General features: G+C 45.0%; 2 protein-coding genes across 5 annotated transcripts; one reads left to right on the top strand and one right to left on the bottom strand.

The window, feature by feature from the left end:
• Positions 1–262: 262 nt before the first annotated feature.
• crybgx (crystallin beta gamma X) lies at positions 263–4,723 on the bottom strand. The gene is made up of 6 exons (XM_020656045.3): positions 4,618–4,723; positions 4,202–4,250; positions 2,796–2,917; positions 1,932–2,067; positions 635–774; positions 263–527 (listed from the first exon to the last, which is right to left on the bottom strand). Exons 1-6 carry the CDS (start codon positions 4,659–4,661, stop codon positions 395–397), a joined length of 624 nt encoding a protein of 207 aa, XP_020511701.1. The 5' UTR covers positions 4,662–4,723; the 3' UTR covers positions 263–394.
• Positions 4,724–8,067: 3,344 nt separating this feature from the next.
• Positions 8,068–18,622, top strand: lctla (lactase-like a). Of its 4 annotated transcripts, XM_065952558.1 has the most exons (15): positions 8,068–8,215; positions 10,206–10,356; positions 10,442–10,602; positions 11,414–11,501; positions 12,505–12,614; positions 12,695–12,823; positions 13,493–13,588; positions 13,925–13,979; positions 14,086–14,247; positions 14,336–14,610; positions 15,489–15,615; positions 15,703–15,902; positions 15,986–16,049; positions 16,942–17,015; positions 18,058–18,622. In XM_065952558.1, the coding sequence occupies exons 2-14, from the start codon at positions 10,239–10,241 to the stop codon at positions 17,013–17,015; spliced, it is 1,659 nt and encodes a 552-aa protein (XP_065808630.1). In that variant the 5' UTR covers positions 8,068–8,215; positions 10,206–10,238; the 3' UTR covers positions 18,058–18,622. The 4 variants fall into 4 exon arrangements, with proteins under 4 accessions (XP_065808630.1, XP_029137489.1, XP_065808628.1 ...); XM_029281656.2 differs by lacking the exon at positions 16,942–17,015; XM_065952556.1 differs by lacking the exon at positions 16,942–17,015 and having other exon boundaries at positions 8,075–8,236.
• Positions 18,623–19,241: the final 619 nt, after the last annotated feature.

Here is a 19,241-nt window from a genome sequence, read left to right as displayed (position 1 = left end):
TTTTGAGTTACTGCTTTTGTTTGCAGCTTGTCAGCTCTCGGTGGGGGCCGTCCCACTGGCCCAGGGCCCCAATCTGTTGCACGCCTTAACTGTTGACAAGCAGCGACTGAGTAATGCATTTTTTTGGTGAGATCTGGAATTGGTTGCCATGGTTTTTGTTTGAAGCAGCAGCTAATCGCTTTCTACCTCAGCAACTGAAACGCCACACTCCGACTTCTCTTTCCAAAAACGTTTCTCTTATGCAACAAAAAAGAACTCAGACTTTTTTTTTGTCTTTTTCACAGTTTATTACTAAAATAGTTGTGTGTGTGTGTGTGTTTAGAGCTGACAGGTTTGATGCGTGTGACGTCTTGAAGACTCTGATCATCACAGGTGTTTCATTGTTGTGGGTGAGTTAGTTGAAGCGGACTCGGCGCATGGAGCCCACCGTGTTGTTCTGGCTGCCCCAGTCTGAGAAGTTGTTGTAGTCTTTCTTCTCCAGGATGTAGTGAGGTCCTCTGTAGTTCGGCTCCTGATACACCACCCACCTGTGCGCACACACACACAGGGAGGGGGAGGTTAGATAAGCGCTCTTATAGCATGCAATAAAGGAATACATTTCTACTCTGGCTGCATTGTGTAGTGTTAGACTCACGCTCCGCCCAGCACACGGATGGAGGCGAATCTGTTGAGGCTGTGGCGGCTCATCAGGTTGGGGATGTCGTCCTGGATCTCCATCTTCTTACCAGAGAATCCGGCTCGCTCGAACAGCTGGGCTTTGGCAGGATTGTTGTCCTGAAAACACGACAGAAAGAAACAGTGTGAGCGAGTGTACCTGAATATAAAGGTGTTGTTGTTGGACCCTCTGCTGGGGGCTGGTTGCACCACTTCTCTCAAAGGCCAGAAGTAAATCTTACGCCTGGTCAGGAGGAGGCGTGCAGTCAGAACCCAGGCCGTCACTATAGCAACGACATTGGGACCTTTTTGAACTTATTGACGAGCTGTCACCGGACTTGCAGTTAGAATCCTTTCGTAAGACGGAAGGAGCAATATGTGACTCTGACACGAAGAGTTTAAAAATGGGTACTGCAGTCTAAATTCAAAACATTGCAGAGAGCTGTCTCCCCCCCTCCTCTCTAGAGTCAACATTATATGCAGTGAGTGAAATGATAAAGTGAGCTTACTAAATGATCAGACATTATGGAAACATGTTGAAGTGCTGGCTTCTCTGACAACAATGCAGCAGTCAGTATGTCCTCCTTCTAACTTTAGATTCTGCTCCTGAATGCTCTGGATTTGTTTGGACCAGAGAAGGTAGGCGCTTTTAAGGCGACCCCCACATGGTCGTTTTGGACGCCCCTCAATTTGTCAGATATGAGAGCAGTTATCAGGTCAACAGGTGTTGCAGCGATGGAAGCAGGCAAGAGAAGTGGTTCAGATCGAAGTGATTGTACCCGACCTAAAAAGCCTCTGCATGTTTCTAATAAGCTCCACGAGCAGAAACGTGCTCAAACTAGGATCAATATTGGAGATGCTTTTGAAGAATGGAGAGAGGTTAGAACACAGAAAGGTTTACAGACCCATGCAGAGCTGGATAAACACTGAAGCTTCAGCGTCCACCACATGGTGACCTGCGTGAGAATTGATTCTAGAGAGGAGGGGGCGAGGGGAGACAGCTCTCTACAAGGTTTTGAATTTGGACTGCAGTACCCATTTTAACCACTAGGTGTCAGAGTTACATACTGCTCCTTTAAAGTGATGCTTTCTTGTCATTTCTCGCCTGCCTCCAAATTCTAATATATGTTCCTTTGGCTTGGCACCAGTATTATTGTTTTAATACTCATCACATGTGCTGAATTACTTCTTCATAACCGACAGATTTAAATACCTCGATCAACTTCATTCACTGTCATCATCATGTGTGTATTTTTGAGAAGGATGTCCAGTTTCACCTGTTTGACAGCGCGGACGGAGGAGACGTGGTCAGCCTGAGCGCACCACTTGTCGTAGCAGTTGTACTCTCCGCGCTCGGACATGTCCCACAGGTACTGACGGCCCCGGAAGTTCTCATGCTCGTAGCCCACCCACCTGCAACAGAGCACAGAGGAAACCGTCCAAGTCAGACTCACACACAGCAGGGAGGAGATAAAGATGAACGAAACTCTGCTGTCAGATCCAGAGGTTTGACCTGAAAGTATTTAAAGGATGAAAATCTATCCTGTCAATATCTTTAAATCCTTAACCCTCCGAGGTTAAAAGGTAGAGCCAGTAGCTTGTTCCTTCAAAATAAAATACAGACTTCTCCGAAAGTAAAGCTGCTCCATCGTCCCATCTGGGCCCCCGTACATGTGTGTCTGCAGAGACTCTGTCCTCTGACTGGATTTTACTGTTCTGGTTTGTTCTGGTTGACTCGGGACGTCAGCTGATTTGGGAGCTGATGTGTTTCCTCCAGCCAATGAGAGCGCAGCAGGTGAGTTTAGGAGTGGATACAATTAAAAACCAGCTAATATGGCAGACGTGGAGTCATGGACATAGCAGCTAAGAAGAGTAAATATAAACAAACTGCAACGAAAAATGCTCCATGTCCACCAAAGCTCATGGAAATGTGTTAAGGTTTAACTCCTCTTAAAAACAGCTGATCAACATAGAGAGAGAGTGCGAGACCTACTGAATAAAGGTTTTCTAAACAATAACTGTGTATTATTTTGCTGTAAACTTAGCCTCCTTTAATTCTCTGTACAGCTTGGTGGGACCTCTGTGCGTGTGTTGTTGATGCAGTGTCCTGATCTCTCCTGCAGGTGGTGCTGTTCACTTACGCTCCACTCTCCACCTGCACGGAGTTGCATCTCTCTGGGAAGTTCTTGTCACTGAGCCTGGTGCAGTCAGAGCTCAGGTCGAGCCGCCTTCCTGCGAAGTTCCTCTGCTCGAAAAGGGTCACCTGAGGGCGCAGAAACCACCGGAAACATTACACACACACACACACACACACACACACACACACACACACACACACACACACACACACACACAGACAGAGCATGCTGGGATTTTAGTGCTGAATCAGGAAAACTCGCTGTTATTCTCATATTTTATAAATTGAATTTATGAAGTGAAAGCCTCTTTATTTTCATGTGTTTTAAACTTCCACTTGCAGAAAACGCTTCCACTCTTTATGCTAAAATCATTTAAGTTAACCCCCCTCCCTGCTCCTGCTAAACTAAGCTAAGCTAACCCCTTCTCTGCTACAGCTTCTTATTGAGCACAGAGGAGTGTTTATTTCTTCATTATGTGACAGCTCGCTATCATTTCATGTACAAAACTCCTGAAAATATCTAGATACTCTCAGGTCAGGAGGACTGCCCCTGAAATCCTCCTGATCTGGTTGTTCACACATGCTCCTCACAGCGGGAGCATGTAGAAGATGGGGGGGGGGGGGGGGGGGGGGGGGGTCCTCCTGAGGTAAGACGTGACGTAAAAAGAAAAAAATTCAGTTTTGTGCAAGTGTGAAGCAATACATTTGTGTTTTCACACTTGCACAAAACTCCTGTAATTTTTGGGGCGAGCACCAAATGTTTCACTGTGAATACGTCCAGTTACACAGAGTGCTGAGAGGAAGGTGAAAAACGTTCACTTTCAGTTTCTGACTTTGTTGCTTTGACCGCCGTCTTTGACATACGTTTATGCAATTCTTCTTACTTCACATCCAGGATTGTGATCTCCTAAAGTAACTATTTAGGAGTGCATGCGTCCAAAAGGCGTGGTGGTGTCAGAATAATGGGAAAAAAACGATTTTCTGACTGGAAAAATGTAGAATAAAAGCAACATCAAGCAGGAAAAACCTCACAAAGACATCAAATTCTGAGCTCATTCTGATGCCAAGTTGTCGCCACGTTTTACTGAAAATCAGGTCAAACCTTCAACCTATCGATTAGCTCTCTCGTACTTCGTTAGGAGGTTGAAGGTTTGAAGAGTTTCTGTCATTTCAGAGTGACCTGAGTTAGTCCTGACGCTGCACATCATCTGTGAAGTGTCCACAATATTTCAGCTTTCCTGACCATGAACACATGACGGCTTTAAAATGACCTCCCCTGATCTGAGACTCAGACCCCCAAGGAGAAAGTGAACGCCCCTCAGAGGATCCACAGTTCCCCGCTTATAGAAATCACACACCAGTAAAGAACATTTTCATGCTGAAGTAACTCTGTATATTCGTTTGACTCACCCTCCCACTGGACCCGTAGAAGGCACGTTGGAGCACAGACCCCAGCTTGCTGCAGAGACAGAAACATCAGTGGTGAACACTTTGACTAAAACACACCGATCAGTGATCAGAGCAGAGAATGAGACATAAAGTTAAGACGCTTCAGAGACAAATGATGATGTGTTTAAAGTCCTGAGCTGCTGAAGATCATTCTGATATTTTGATCCACAGATCGTGTATTTCTCATTTCATTACAAGAGATTGTTTTTTTTTTTTGTCTCCTCTCACTCTTTAGGTGATTTTGGGAAACTGGTGTCACAGAGAGCACAGCGGGAGGTGACACCTCTGACCCGGGGCGGGAGGGGGGGGGGGGCGCAGGGGGGTGGTCTGACTCTGGCCTCCCTCCCCCCGGCTGGTGCACGGCGCTCTCTACGTACCTGGTTTGTTGGGCTAATCCTGGGACCTTAGTAAAGATGTTCATGTCAGCTCGGGGATCCTAAAAGAAAGCCCCTTAAATACAGCGAGGCGAGGTGAGCCTGCAGGTACCAGAAAGCTCACAGAGCTTCTGCAGCAGTCGCCCCGGGCCCCGCGACGCCATTCATATGCTAAACGCAAACATGTTTTCTGTGTGAACGCGCACACACACAGTGCAAAGACAAAGCACATACATGCACTAGAAGTGGAGGTGTGTGTGCACAGAGAGCGTCACACACTAACATGTAAACGTGAGAGTGCAGTGCCAACAGTTTTAGATTTGAACAGGTCAGCATTTTCTGACAACAATGCTCCGTAAACAATGCTCGCCGTGATAATGGTCGTATTCATGCTTTGTGCAGGGACGCTCCAGCACACTGTATTCACTGCACAGGTCATGATCCTGAGAGTGTGTGTGTGTGTGTGTGTGGGGGGGGGGGGGGGCTGTGAGTGCAGGTACTATGTTTGTGTTATCACCCGTCGGTGTTAAACCTCTAACAGATGTTATGTCGACATTATTCACACATCAGAAGTTATTTAATGTTCTTTGAGACTCAAGTTGAACTCAGTTTTCTTCAAACAGCTCGAAACCAAACTCTGGTTGATGGAGGACGATTCACAATCGGAACAAAAGTAACACTTCAACTTTGGACCGAGGAGAGGTCATTAGTCATTAGATGCTGAGAGGGAGTTTTCACACATGCACTCCTGGTGATTTTTTTAGAGAATTTCAGGAGGACTGCGCCTGAAATCCTCCTGATCTGGTTGTTCACACATGCACCGTTTTAGACTTGAGCACTGTTGTTAATTTAGCCCCGTTTCCACCAAGCGGTCGTACGATAAACCTTGATCTTTCTTGCTTCCACAGCCGATCCCTTCCCTGGAACGCGGAGTGTAAACTGGAGGGACATACCCGTGTCAGCTTCTTAATAGCATGGCATCATAGCAGAGTGTAGCCAGCCAATAGGATCACTGAAGACGAAGAACGCGACACAGTTAACAAAGGAGGACGTAGGGGTGCAGGTGGCTCAGTGGTTAGTGTGCGCGCCCCATGAATGGAGGCCATGGTCCTCCAAGCGGGCGGCCCAGGTTCAAGTCCAGCTGTGACTCCTTTCATGTCATTCCTCTCTCTCTCTCTCTCCCTGATTTCCGACTCTGTCCACTGTCCTATCTCTCCATTAAAGGAACAAAAAGCCCAAAAATAAATCTTTAAAACAAACCAGTGAGGACGTTGAGCAGAGGTCTGCCCCTCCGAGGTCGTCTATGTGGGCGGAGCTATGGCTGACAAAAGACTCTCTCGAAATTGAGGAGTATAACTGCTGTCGCTTGGGAAGCGACGATTCCTTTGACCAATCAACAGACAGCAGTGTGTCTAGCTCCGCCCCTTAGGGTCGGATCGGTACGTTTGGCATCCCAACAGAAGGGTAGCAAACAGCAGGACGGTACAGGTCGGTTTGGTACCATTCCAACGTCTGACAGTGGAAACGGTACTGAGCTGAACTGAACTGGACCACTTGGAGGAAACGGGGGATTTGTCTTTCTCGTCTCGTGCTGTTTGTTTGTGTAAAACTAAGCCGACTCACTTACTGCAAAATAAATCTACCCATGAGTCATCGGTTTGAAGAAAGCAATGCTGCGACATTCAAGAACACCTGACTGAGAGAGAGAGAGAGGAGAGAGAGGAGAGAGAGGAGAGAGAGAGAGGGAGAGAGAGAGAGACAGAGAGAGACAGAGACAGAGAGACAGAGAGAGACAGAGAGAGAGGGAGAGAGAGAGACAGAGAGAGAGGGAGAGAGAGAGAGACAGAGAGAGAGGGAGAGAGAGAGAGAGAGACAGAGAGAGAGAGAGAGACAGAGAGAGAGGGAGAGAGAGAGAGACAGAGAGAGAGGGAGAGAGAGAGAGACAGAGAGAGAGGGAGAGAGAGAGAGAGAGACAGAGAGAGAGGGAGAGAGAGAGAGACAGAGAGAGAGAGACAGAGAGAGAGAGAGACAGAGAGAGAGGGAGAGAGAGAGACAGAGAGAGAGAGGGAGAGAGAGAGAGAGAGACAGAGAGAGAGGGAGAGAGAGAGAGAGAGAGAGGTGTCAATCAGTAGTACATCACTAATGGTAGTTGTAGTCCCCGTCTGCCTAGAGTCCAGACATCAAACTTCAATTCCCATAATCCCTTCGATGTCGGCGCCATCACCCCTGGCGAGACCAGAGCACGCTCGGTTACGCTGCAAGCAATGAGCTCTGGGATGACAAAGAAATTATGTTAAAAATACTGAATAAAGATGGACAAAAACAGTCCAGACCAGGAGGTCACTATTAAAGAAGTGGAAAGAGGACACACACACACACACACACACGCACGCACGCACGCACGCACGCACGCACGCACGCACACACACCTCTTATCCTCTCCATCTCCTCGGAGGGAAGATGTTCATACAAAGATCGTCAGTCTGAAAAACACTTCCTGTTAGAGTTTGGATTTTGTGCAGCATGAACGTGTATGATTGATATATTGAAATATTTAAGAACTTGGCTTCACACAAGAAATGATTCAGGGAGACTCAGATGGCTTAAGTTGAAGAAAGTTTATATAGAAGATGAATACTCATGAGGAGATATGAATTAACAGAGCACACATGGGAACTTGTGTCTCTCCAAACCAAAGTCTGTCAGACCGTCCCTGGAGGCTCTCTATATATCTAAAAGCTGATACTAATGTCAGGGTCATAAAACCCCGTCGAAACCAGGATGTGATGTCAGCAGACACCAAGTCCACCAAACATCACAGATACGACATCAGCAGCAGGCCTTGAACGAAATAATATCTGTACATCTGAAAAGATACAGAATTCCATCACAGCAGTTACTTTTAGAGATTTAAGAGACGTTTTTGTCTTGTGCTACGAGACTATCGACGCCCTGGAGCATCAGCACTGGGGGGCGAAGAAAGTCAAAGTACGGACCTGCAAAGTCAAATAAAATAATCCAACTGATATCTGTAATCTGGGAGTTTCTCCTCAACGCATCACTGTCGGTTTAAAAAAAAGAATCATATAATACATGTATTGCTTCATCTTCATCCCTTCATGTCCCCCCCCCCCCAGAAAAGAGGTGTGTAAAGTAGAATAAGTGAAATCAACGTTTAAAAATGAGTATATCTTTGAGTGTGGAAACAGAACAGAGCCGTGCATATGTTCCATTAGAGCTGCACATGCATCAGGCTCACTAACATTAACTTTGCTTACAGTGCCAAAATCTCTCCTTTTTCCAAAAGATCTGTTAGCCGCAGCAGATTCACGCTCACACTTCACTGCCTCCCAATGGAGCGGTATTCAGCATGTGTGTGTGTGTGTGTGGAGGCAGGGGACGGGGCGAGGGCGGGGGGGTGATGGGGGCCTGATGAATAGCAGAAAATGTCCTGGATGCTTCACTCGGTTTTGTTTTCACGACTCGGACTCTGAACACTGGCGGTGACAGCGGGGAGCATTAACCGGGTCCAGAAGCTCGGGGACGTTTCTTGCACTTTGGAGCGGTTTCCAGCGGGGGACAAATGCCGGCCGGGCAGCAGGTCAGACATCTATATGTGGATGTGAGTCTGAGACAGACACGGGGCAAAGACACAGATGTAGGCAGGGACACAGCTCAGGCTTTGACTCCTCTTAACGCAGCTTGAAATGTCTCTCATCCTGACGGCGCTGGACAAACTGGCCTACTTTCTGTCTCTCATAGCGTTTTGCGTCAGTGTGTCGTACAGCTGGCTGAAATGAAACTAGATGATTCTTTGATAACCTCGATGACAGGCGATTGCTCACTGGATGTTTAACAGATGATCCTGAGGTTTGGGGTTTGAGGTAGGATGTTTATTACTCTCAACCTGTGGACACCTTCGAGTGACTTGTTCTGAAAGTTGGATTTACAGTTGAGCTCAGGGTGAGATAATACCTTCTGAAAAGGTTTGTTTCCACTGAGTCCAATGTAAAGAAGAGGAAACGGAGACTTCCTGCTCAGTGGGTCCTCTGTGGTTTTTATGGTCAGTCTTCTCTGGAGTGTCTCGTTCGTTTGTCTTGGGTCTGCTGGATTCTCAGCCTCTCAGTGAACAGTGTCGTTAAAATTAGATTATCGGCTTTAAAATAAAGAGATCTGAGTTCAATTTTGTAACCAGCAGATCTTCAGGAAGGCTGTACAGGAAGGAAAGTATTTGATTTGTTTCTGAACATGTGCTTTTTAAAGTTAAATCTCTCTGTTGCCATGACGACGTCGTTATGTTTACCGCTTTCACATCTGCACTCCTGAAGATATCGAGAGAATTTCTGCTCCTGATATTCTCCTGATCTGGTTGTTCACACATGCACCTCACAGTGGGAGACTATCCCTGTCAGACGGGGGGGGGGGGGGGGGGGGGTGGAGTCTCCTGAGGTAAGATGTGATGTAAAAAGACGACGTGGAAGCATCAGAGTCCTCTATACGACTCTATAATGAGAATATGTGTCCTTCTATCAATGCTACGTGTAGTTCATCAGAATCTCAATGTGAACTAAAGAGTGGAGAAGAACATACTGGAGAACAGGAAACATAATGCAGCAGGTTGATTAGAGCACGGAGATGGTAGAGGTGGCGTGCAGACAGTCTATGGTCGTGCAGCGATCACAGGGAATAAACGTCACCACCCCCTCCCACTCGCTCCAGGTGAATTCTCCTGATTATATCCTGCTGCGTTCTCACATCAGCTCACTCTGACTTTCTGCAGAATAAATACGAGGAGGCTGGAGGAGAAACTCCGGGTGAAGAGAGAAACATTCAGCTGTTTGCGTTCACACATGACGCTCAGACTGAACATATCAGGAAGTTTTTCAGGAGTTTTGTGAAAGCGTGAAAGCAGTATAAATCTCTCTGCAAACAGATGACTGATGTCATCGGGTGAGCAATCGTCGCCCTAGTTTTTGCGGTGTGTCCAACATGTTGAATCAACGTTGGCGGTCGGTGAGAGGAATCTCTCTGATTGGCTGTTTGGAGGTTTCATTTCTCTCCAGCTCTCTTCTCAGGTTCAGGAAAGCCCCTTGAGCATGCCGCTGTAGTATCCATGCTTTCACCCATTAGTGCGGTTTCTCCTTATTTGTCTCCTCCGCCTCTTCTTTTCTTTTTCCACTAAAAGACCAAGGGCTGACAACAACGGCAGCGCTATTTTCAACTTTTTATCAGACATTATTCTCCATTAGTAGGCTACCTATAATACGAGTGGTGAGCGACAGCGGTGTGAAAATGGTCTTCTCGTATCACAACAACGGACTACCACCCCCTGCTGGCATGGAGAGTTATTTCCTCTCATGAGCAGAACCTACGTGGTGGTTGGCCGTCGGCTTTAGTCTTTGTGGTGTGTTCAAGTGCAACTTTTGGGACAAAACAAAAGGCGAGGTCGCCTCTACTTCTTTGCCGTCTGCTTGGTGTGTCAGAGCCTTTCGTATTTTAGTTCTAGAACCGGGCCTGCCTTCATTTATGATTTATGCTCCAAACCAGTTGCCCCCAGGAGGGATTAATAAAGTTTCCTTCTTGTCTCTCAGGTGTAACGAAAGTCATTGAGCTCCTCTCTGAAGATGAATCTGCTGCAACGTTGCCTCCTGAGTTCGCTGCTTCTGTGTGTAACAGCTAGTGAAGACTTTGACTGGACGAAGAATGAGAAGACGTCTTTCTACTATGGCACCTTCCCCACTGGTATGATGTCACACCATTAAACATAAAACAGTTACTGACACTATGATGGTCTGCAAAGCACTCACAGTCACTGATTGGTCTGCAGGTTTCTCCTGGGGGGCCGGCAGCTCTGCGTATCAGACCGAAGGAGCCTGGAACATAGACGGGAAAGGAATGAGCATCTGGGACGCCTTTGCACGCAAAAAGGGGAAAATCTTCCTGAATGACACGGGGGACTCGTCGTGTGAGGGCTACTACAAATTCAAGGTGACCCGCAGACAACAGGGTCATAACTCTCTGACGTCACAACAGATTTACAGAAATGATCCAAACAGATAAAGATCATTCCCTCAGAGAGCAAAGTCGGATAGGATAGTTGAGGTGAGACAGGAAATGCATAGAAGAGAGAGTCAGGGACGACATGCAGTAAAGGGTGGGGGTCAGATTCCAATACACGGCTGCTGCGACGAGGACTATAGCCTCTGCACATGGGATGTGCAACATCGCCGCTAGGCTATCCTGGGCGCCGCAAATTCATTTTCAAAACAGCAACAGCCAATGAATGTCTTCATTTTGGGGCTTTTTGCCTTTGTTTAGATAGGACAGTGGATAGAGTATGAAATCAGGAGAGAAAGTGGGGAATGACATGCAGGAAAGGAGTCGCATGTCAGACTTGAAACCCAGCTTCTTGCTTGGAGGGCGAAAGCGTCCATACATGGGGAGCGACCTTAATGCTAGACCATCAGCAGCCCCCTTTTAAAGATTGTTTTTGGGGGCATTTTTGCTCTATGCTGGGAGGAGAGAGAGTGGCGGGATGACTTGCAGTAAAGCGCCAAGGTCTGATTTTTAAGTCATGTTCGGAGGGGGGAAGACAGATTACACAGGCATGCCTCCTGTTGCCATGGTGATTTAGGATGTTGTCGGTCAGTTTGTGCTGGGGAATCGGCTCGTAGCTCTGCTCTCACTGTGAGAGTGTGTGCAGTTGTACGACCAAAAAAGCTAACTCAAGCTGCAGTGTGTGTTTGGTTTGTGATCGCTGTGTGGATTGTCTGAATGTATTCTGTTGTTTGTTTTGAAGGATGACATCAACTTAATGAAAGACATGAAGTTGAATCATTATCGTTTCTCCATCTCCTGGCCGAGGATTCTACCAACCGGACTGAAAAGTAAATATCAACCTGACTTTAAGAACATGTTTTGACTGTTGGGAAATGTCCAGCTTTACAATTTTTGTTTTTACTTGGCTTACTATTGAAGACAATCAAGAGGAAATAACTCAATCAATATGAGATTGAATGCATAAAAGAGTTTTGTGTTATGGACTGGTGGTCAGCTTGTGATCAACTCTAATTTTTACTGATTTTATAGACATAGAAATAGTTCATTAGAGGAAGACTTAAAGGGATGATTTACAGTGAGCTGCTTTCTATTTGTGCACCCTTTTTTATAAAATGCACACGGGCTCCGTAGATACAAGAGCCACGTCCATAGCAACCATCTGCTTTCCTTAGTAACGGTTTGTTTCCCTAACGACAGGGTGATCAATTAGGTCACACATGAAGCATGTTGAAAAATGGAACCCTTCCATTAAAGGAGCAGTATGTAACTCAGACACCTAGTGTTTAAAATGGGTACTGCAGTCCAGATTCTAAACATTGTAGAGAGCTGTCTCCCCCCCCCCCTCCCCCCTCTCTAGAGTCCATACTCCTGCAGGTCGCCATCTGGTGGACACTGAAGCTTCAGTGTTTATCCAGCTCTGCATCGGTCTGTAAACCTTTCTGTGTTCTAACCTCTCTCCATTTTTCAAAAGCATCTCCAATATTGATCCTAGTTTGAGCACGTTTCTGCTCGTGGAGCTTATTAGAAACATGCAGAGGCTTTTTAGGTCGGGTACAATCACTTCTATCTGAACCACTTCTCTTGCCCGCTTCCATCGCTGCAACACCTGTTGGTTTGACCTGACAACTGCTCTCATATCTAGCAAACCAACTGGCGTCCAAAACGACCATGTGGGGGTCGCCTTAAAACCACCTACCCTCTCTGGTCCAAACAAATCCAGAGCATTCAGGACCAGAATCTAAAGTTAGAAGGAGGACATACTGGCTGCTGCTTTGTTGTCAGAGAAGCCAGCAATCTTATGAATTAATAATTAACTTGCAATTTTCCCAGGTGAACAAATCAACGAGAGAGGAATCAAATACTACGATGATCTGATTAACATGCTGCTGGACAACAAGATCACACCTATCGTTACTTTGTACCACTGGGATTTACCTCAGGTGAGAACCTTTTCGTTTTTGAATTCACAGGGACAGATTTAAAATCTCAGCGTGGACACTAACGCAGTTTTCCACCTCAGGTGTTGCAGGAGAAGTACGGCGGCTGGCAGAACATCACCATGGTCAACTACTTCAACGACTTTGCAAACCTTTGCTTCGACAGGTTTGGAAACAGAGTGAAGTACTGGATCACGTTCAATAATCCCTGGGTACGTACGGCTACAAGACTTCACTCAGACAACTCGTGTCTGTATTTAAAAATATATATTTATCACAGCAGCAGCAGATCACAGTCTGTGTTTGGCAACTCAACTCCGACCTCATCACTCCTCTCCACTCCTTTTCCTCATGATGCTTAAAAGTAAATGATTCGTCCAGCCAAACGCCAAGATATTTATATACTCTGACCCTTTCAATACTGCTGCCATTGAGTGTGGATACAGCAGAACAATGTAGTACAATATCGTCTGCATAAAGATGAATGTTAAACAGCATTGTTAATATAGATTGTAAATAAGATAGGGCCCAGAACTGACCCCTGTGGAACGCCTTTTGTGAATGACAGAAACTTACTGAATAGTTCCAGCCTATACACACTATAATCTGAGACAGGTAGTCCTGGAACCATTTATAAGTGTTGGCGTCAAATGCCTGAAGAAGTTCCTTTGGATCGAAACGTTGGTGTGACCTTTGAGTAGTCAGAAGACTAGAAAAGAAATAAACAAACTGAAGTCCATTTAGCATTGGTGGAGAATGACACGTCAAGTTTGAAATAAGTGCAGCTCCACTCCTTAATGGAGCTTTCTCTGTTTTCTGAGGAGATGTTTGGATCGTTTTAGATATTCTTTAAGAGACTGTCCATTGTCTTGTGTCTTCAGTCCATCGCTGTGGAGGGATATGAAACAGGAGAACATGCACCTGGACTGAAGCTGAAGGGAACAGGAGCGTACAAAGCTGCTCACCACATCATCAAGGTAACGCTCCGGGAGTTCAAAAGGAACAACCCACAAATAAAGGATTACATGTGTACATTCGGTTGTTACCAGATAGGCTCAAGTGATCCAGTCCTGGCTTTAATCCGGATAAAACCTCCAGTTTGTTTTGTTCAAAACTTTTGAGTCCTAATCCCAGCAGAGGGCTGATTCAGACTAGAATACAAGGAAATTAATCTTTGTCAGCAGCTGGTCTGAACTGTTGCATACAAGTGATATCGCTAAAAGTAAAATCTTGGATTCATAGTGTCACTCTTGATTTTCCATCTTTTGTTTTAAATCAGACACTAAGGTGATCTGTCTCTGTCTCTGAAACAGGCCCACGCCAAAGTTTGGCACACGTATGACATGCAGTGGAGGAGCAGACAAAAAGGTACAAAGATAAGGTCATGGTGCCGTTTGGTTTATGTAGTTCTTTGGTGACAAATGTCAAATTTTGGTTAATAACATTGATCGACGGTGTGTTTGTGTGTGTGCAGGGCTGGTTGGGATCTCACTCACAGCTGATTGGGGGGAACCAGTGGACATCACCAACCAGAGGGACATCGAAGCAGCAGAGAGGTACATCCAGTTCTACATGGGATGGTTCGCCACGCCCATCTTCAACGGAGACTACCCCCAGGTTATGAAAGATTACATTGGTACGTCCAGGTCAAATGTTTGCATCGTTTTGGGCTGTTAGTGCCATGACTCTGCAGACTCATTGGTTTCATTAAACTTTACGTTTAGGCAGGAAGAGCGGTCAGCAGGGCCTCGGAGCGTCTCGACTTCCCGTCTTCTCACCTCAAGAGAAGAGTTACATTAAGGGGACCTGCGACTTCCTCGGACTCGGACACTTCACCACCCGCTACGTCACCCTGAAGAATTACCCATCAAGCCTTGGAGACAGCTACTTTGCTGATCGTGACCTCGCAGAGCTGGTCGACCCGCAGTGGCCTGATCCCGGCTCTGAGTGGCTCTACTCTGTCCCCTGGGGCTTCAGACGCTTGCTTAACTTTGTCAAGGTACACACAACACAAATTAAACACAATCAAATCCAGATATCTGGCTGTAGACAAGGTTATAGGTTTTAGGTTTATCTTTCGAAACAGGGATATTTGTATTGTGCTTGAATTTCTTTGGGAAAAGTGAGACGAGGCGATGGATACTGCTCGTGTTTCTTATAGTCTGGAAGCGAAAGTTCGGGAGTTGATTAACTTAGCTTAGCATAAAGACTGGAAGCAGGGGGAAACAGCTTTGCATTGTCCATAGGTCAGTCTTTTTTATGTTGCAGAGAGAAGGCTAGCTGTTTCCCCTAGCTTTGAGGCTTTATGCTAAGCTGAGCTAACCTACTTCCTCCAGATATGAATTGTTATTTATGAATTATGACAGTTGTGGTATCAAAACAGGTCTCAATATATTTTTACTTTTATCATATAGAAGTTTAAGATTTGAGTTTGATCACAGCCCTATAAAAAAACTGTCCAAAGCACGCTCTTTCATCCATTACAACGTCTGAATTCTTACAGGATGGGGCTGTGAGGCTCTGTCTGCTCTGAGGTTGTCTAAATAGGATTTGCACATACCAAATAAAATCATAGGATAGCGATGTGTAACTTTACGTGTGGGTCTTTTGGGGGGGGGCTCCGCTTACAAGAACCCCTTTTTTGGTGGGGGTGCTGCAAGGTACAAAAGGTTGGGAACCAATGGTGTGGACTTTAAAAACACACTTTCGATGAGTTTTGGCATCAAGCCTTCATCAGGAAGTCAAACAAAGAGATGCTAAGAAAACAGACGGTCCTTTAAAAGTGGGACTCCTCTTTTCTATGACGACGTGTGGCAGTGCTCCTTTCTTCAGTTTCTATCCATTCATCCTGTTTGTTATTTGATGTCTTTTGAACAGACTCAGTACGGGAACCCGATGATTTACGTGACAGAAAACGGCGTGTCAGAGAAAATGCTCTGCACCGACCTGTGTGACGACTGGAGGATGCAGTACTTCAAAGATTACATCAACGAAATGCTCAAAGGTGAAAAAGCTGTCACTTTAATTTAGAATTAGAGTCTGTGCGAGTGTTGTCCCGTGTTTTAACTTTACGTTCTTTGTTTCCTCACAGCGATGAAGGACGGCGTGAACGTGAAGGGTTACACAGCCTGGTCTCTACTGGACAACTTCGAGTGGGACGAGGGATACTCCGAGAGGTTCGGACTCTACTACGTGGACTTCAGGAACAAGAATAAACCACGCTACCCGAAGGCCTCTGTCCAGTTCTACAAACGCATCATCAGCTCTAACGGCTTCCCCAATCAGAGAGAGGTAAAACTGTCACATCATGAACGGCACACTCCTTGGATCGTAATATGTTATCGAGTTGTTGAGACTTTGTTCTTTCTTTACAGGTGGAGAGTTGGAAGAGGAAATCCATCGAGACTTGCTCCTCCAGTAACCAGCTCCTGGCAGCAGGTTGGTACAATAAATCATACCAGCGTAGGCTAAGCTAAGCTAAGTGGGGCCAAACAAAGGAAAAGTCTGTCTCCAGATTGTTTTGCCTGTAGCGTATTCTAATTCGGGGCACCAGCTTAAAGTATAAGCATAAGATAACTAAGCTTAGTTGTAGTAATTAATTAATCTATAAATCTATCTCATATCATCGGAGTAAATTCTCAAGCAGTTAAAACCATAAAAATACACAGACAAAGTACAGAAATTGTATGTGTTTACAAAAGATATATAAAGGGAGTAAATATGCAAAGGATATAATTACGACAGTGATACTGACGTGACAATGTAAATAATGACAATGTTGTGTATTGGTTTTTAAGTTGGAATGGTGAAGTTCTTATGTTAGAGTAACGAGGTAAAACGCGATATCGTTTGAGTAATTTAACTAGGTAAGGATTTAGAAGAAAGAAAGGGGACTTAATGAGTTTGATGTAAAAGTTGATTTAGAGGCTTTGATTCGGATACGACAAGCTTTGCTACTACACACCCACTACTTAATCAGAACGCATCCTTACTATGAGTTGCGTTCGGGAGAACTCCGCCGAATGGTACCATTTAGCCCTCGTCAGGTTCTTTCGGATCGAGGATGCCGGGGTGAGTGTGCTAATTCCGAGGTCGTTCACATATAGCCAAGTGGTCTGTTTTACCGGTGTAAATTAGAAAGTTATCCAAAGTGTTTTATGACGTCCTGTCTCTACATTCCAATGCAAAGTCTCTTTCAAACAGTTAATCAATGAATTGTGATTTCCTATCAGCAAACAGGAAAGGGGGTTTGGGCGAATTTGTAGTTATTCCAGGGCAACACGTTACATGCCGTTATCTAACAGGGTTTTTCTTTGTTTTGCCCCTCCAGCTAGAAGACAGTCCCAGGGAAATCAGGAACATGCAGGAATGCAAAAGTCTTGGCCAGTGCATGATGAAGTTTAGGTACTAAAGTTTCTGATGTTTATCCTACATCGTACTTCCTGTTAGAGGCAAATAAGAGGGACTGTTAACGTATATACCGATAGGAGCATCACCGATCACGCACAGGTACCAAAAGAATACCGGCCCTTGATACCTATTGCTGCTGGAGGGTCATAACATCTGAAAGGGTTAGCTTCGGAACCAGCACAGCACTGACATGTAATTTCTAAGAGTGATCATTGGCCGATTTGATTTGTGTTTAAGTTAAGTCTGTACTAGCTATCATGCGTCCACTTCAGCTCCTCTGCTGTGCGGAGTCCCTCAGGGTTCGGTCTTTGCACCAGTGCTTTTTTTCACTGCACATGCTCCCTATGTCAGTTTTAAGAGTCGAGTCGACTAGTCATAAGTTATTGATACGGTTATTAATTGATCCAATAATGTTTTGCACATTTACTTTATGGCTCTTAAAGGTCACATATTATGTAAAATCCACTTCACCATGTTTCTCTGACACTAATATGTGTCTCTAGTCTGTCTACAAACCCCCCAATGATGAGAAAAGTCCATCCTCTCCATCTTTTGCCTGCTCCACTTTTCACAAAATGTGTGCTCAAACAGGCCGTTTGGAGATTTTCCCTTCATGACATCACAAAGGGCAGTAACCCCTCCCCCAGGTGGGTGACACTCCCACAGCTAGGTGTTCGTTCTGCCCTCTGAGTCTGCCTTCTCACCGTAAACAATAGGACATGGAGCGAGAAAGCCAGAGACACCCAAGCCCTTCCAGAGAGGGGGCGTGGTCAGACACAGCTCATTTACATTTAAAGGTACAGACACAGAAACAGCCTGTTCTGAGCAGGGCTGAAATAGAGGGGTTTATAGGCATGATCAAATACAGGATCAGAGTGGATTTAGAACAAGAAACTTCACAGACAGTTAAAACCGGGACACATTGGTGTTCTATAGATATTTGTGGAGACTCGGGATACTTTAAAGTACTTGAAAATAAGTGTAAACGAACAGAGACGTTCAAACACATTAACTTACATTTGTGTGTGTGTTTCAGACCCGCTGATCGGCCACATGGAGATGGTGACAGAGATCGTCGTTCCAACAGTATGCACGCTCTGCATCCTCCTCAGTGCAGTCTTCCTCATGTTCCTGCTGCGGGGACGCCTCTGAGCGGACACACACACATGCATGCACAAATACACACACGCACACACACCCTGTCAGATGAATAAACTACTCAGAGAGTGACTTTAAAGCTGTTAAACTTCATCATCGTCCAGCGTTGTGTTCATTTAACTGTCCTGCTGCTCTGTTTCAACAATCAGGTCGTCACCTCTGAGTCAAAATAGATAATATCCCGTTCACTTCATGCTTGCTTTATTACGATTATTAAAACAATAATGACCTTAATTGGTATTTATTTTATAAAAACTGGTCTTGTGTGGTTTTTTAGGGAAGCTGCCTTTTCTCAGAGACTCAAGAAAACTGTAAAGAGAAGATGGTTTATTCTAAAAAAAAAAAAAAAAAAAGTTTGTACAGTTAAGAAATAAGAGTGCTGGAGATCAAGTGTTGTACTCTGTGGATTATAAACTCACAATAAAATACATTTATAACATTTATATGGTGCTGATTATTGAGAGAGAAACTGATTTATGAAGGTCTACATTAATTCTGACAAGATATGAAGGAAGAAACATACCGCAATGGGACATGAATAACGAGTGCAATGCCTGAGTGATGTCCCACCAGTAGCGGTCTCCATGCTGGAAATGCTGTCTCAACCTAACTTTCGGTTAACGACAGGCTGAGATGAGGCAGGTTTTAATTTTGCGTTTTTGATCTTGGATCTCGTCTAACGCATCATCAGGAAAGCCTCCCTGCAGTCGGAAACTTTCTTTTATTTTTATTTATTTTTATTAAACATTTCTTGCAAATGTACAAATGTAAAAAACAAATACAAAATATAGTTACATTCTGTACAGAAACTTAAGAGCAACTTCAGGCGTCCAAATTAACAACATGGCTGCTCTTTGCATCAACAGTAACGTTTAAACTCAAACTATTGTATTCATTAGCAGCTTAACTCTTACGCTGAACTCGAGCCCCAAAAAAGATAAAAAATATATAAGTATATGTCTTGTGTGCTTAAGATATAATGATGTGCGCACAAATAATTATCTCATTTGCAAACATAAACACATTAACCTTGTTCCTATCATGACTTTTTTTTGTGGCTCT

This window comes from Labrus bergylta, chromosome 3 (assembly GCF_963930695.1).
Source record: "Labrus bergylta chromosome 3, fLabBer1.1, whole genome shotgun sequence".
Taxonomy (NCBI): domain Eukaryota; kingdom Metazoa; phylum Chordata; class Actinopteri; order Labriformes; family Labridae; genus Labrus; species Labrus bergylta.
Note: the sequence above shows the minus strand (reverse complement) of the source record. Positions and strands in the feature narration are given on the sequence as shown.

Excerpts from the sequence above, each read along its gene's own strand:
- lctla (XM_029281656.2), top strand. The coding sequence starts at position 10,239 with ATGAATCTGCTGCAACGTTGCCTCCTGAGTTCGCTGCTTCTGTGTGTA. Across the intron at positions 12,615-12,694 it reads ACCACTGGGATTTACCTCAG|GTGTTGCAGGAGAAGTACGG; the intron begins GTGAGAACCTTT and ends TTTCCACCTCAG. Across the intron at positions 15,903-15,985 it reads GCTTCCCCAATCAGAGAGAG|GTGGAGAGTTGGAAGAGGAA; the intron begins GTAAAACTGTCA and ends CTTTCTTTACAG.
- crybgx (XM_020656045.3), bottom strand. The coding sequence starts at position 4,661 with ATGAACATCTTTACTAAGGTCCCAGGATTAGCCCAACAAACCAG. Across the intron at positions 4,251-4,617 it reads GGATTAGCCCAACAAACCAG|CAAGCTGGGGTCTGTGCTCC; the intron begins GTACGTAGAGAG and ends CTGTCTCTGCAG. Across the intron at positions 775-1,931 it reads CCGTCCGCGCTGTCAAACAG|GACAACAATCCTGCCAAAGC; the intron begins GTGAAACTGGAC and ends TCGTGTTTTCAG.